The sequence below is a fragment of the Cicer arietinum genome, chromosome 3 (genome assembly GCF_000331145.2).
Source record: "Cicer arietinum cultivar CDC Frontier isolate Library 1 chromosome 3, Cicar.CDCFrontier_v2.0, whole genome shotgun sequence".
NCBI lineage: Eukaryota > Viridiplantae > Streptophyta > Magnoliopsida > Fabales > Fabaceae > Cicer > Cicer arietinum.
Window position 1 is genome coordinate 61342482 of NC_021162.2, and position 841 is coordinate 61343322.

General features: G+C 35.7%; 1 protein-coding gene across 1 annotated transcript in view; it reads right to left on the bottom strand.

The window, feature by feature from the left end:
* Positions 1 to 417, bottom strand: part of LOC101513242 (AT-rich interactive domain-containing protein 1-like) — a 6325-nt gene extending 5908 nt beyond the window's left edge. The window contains exon 1 of the mRNA XM_073366498.1: positions 26 to 417. Within this exon, the coding sequence (XP_073222599.1) occupies positions 26 to 417 (392 nt within the window). The remainder of the gene's footprint in view (positions 1 to 25) is intronic.
* Between the last annotated feature and the right edge of the window lie 424 nt (positions 418 to 841).

Consider the following 841-nt stretch of genomic DNA (forward strand, 5'->3'; position numbering starts at 1 on the left):
TCTTTCTAGTTCAGCCGCATTCAACTTTGAATTCACACCCTTCACTCTATTAGTACCACACAACTTCCTCCCACAGTCATATACACTCTCAAGTTCATCGCCCGCATCTTCCTCACCATAATCATCCAGCAAGAATTCAGCTTGCAACTCCATCAAACGCTCACCAAATTTAACTCTATCATCGACTAAACCACACTTAGCAACCTCATCATCAACAACATTCTTCAAAGGTGTCTCTAGAGTACTCAAATACTTACTATAGACCAGTTCAACAGATGAACCAACTTTCACACCTAATCCATATTCTTCACCAACCAAATCCCACAACCGATTCTTACAAACAACATCATAACCACCTTTGTCCTTCACTACCATGAAAAGCTTATACAAATCCAAAGGTTGCTCACTACCCAACATTTTTTAACCACAGATCTCTTTCAAAAAGTAACTGATTAAAACAACCTCCAACCTTACACCAGCTAAATCTACAAAATCAATAGTATCAGCTTCATCTTCAAAACTCTTCAAAGGGGTTTCAGCAAACTCCAAAACAACCCTGCCATGCACATCAAAATCAGTTTTTTAATAAATATTCAAAAGCAAAAACATGTTATGAAGGTTCCATTTTAATCATCGCCAACATAAAAAAATGAAATAAAATTGGAAAAAAGCATAAAATTAAAAGGCAAAAATGGGTATGCAAGCTATTCATTCATAGTGAGAAATGTGAAAAGGTTACCAGATGAAAATCAAGGGCTATAGATTTTGGAGAGAGAAAGCTTTCTCTCTCTATATATATAAATTTGTGTAGATATAGAAGAGGGAGAGTGAGGAAATTTTT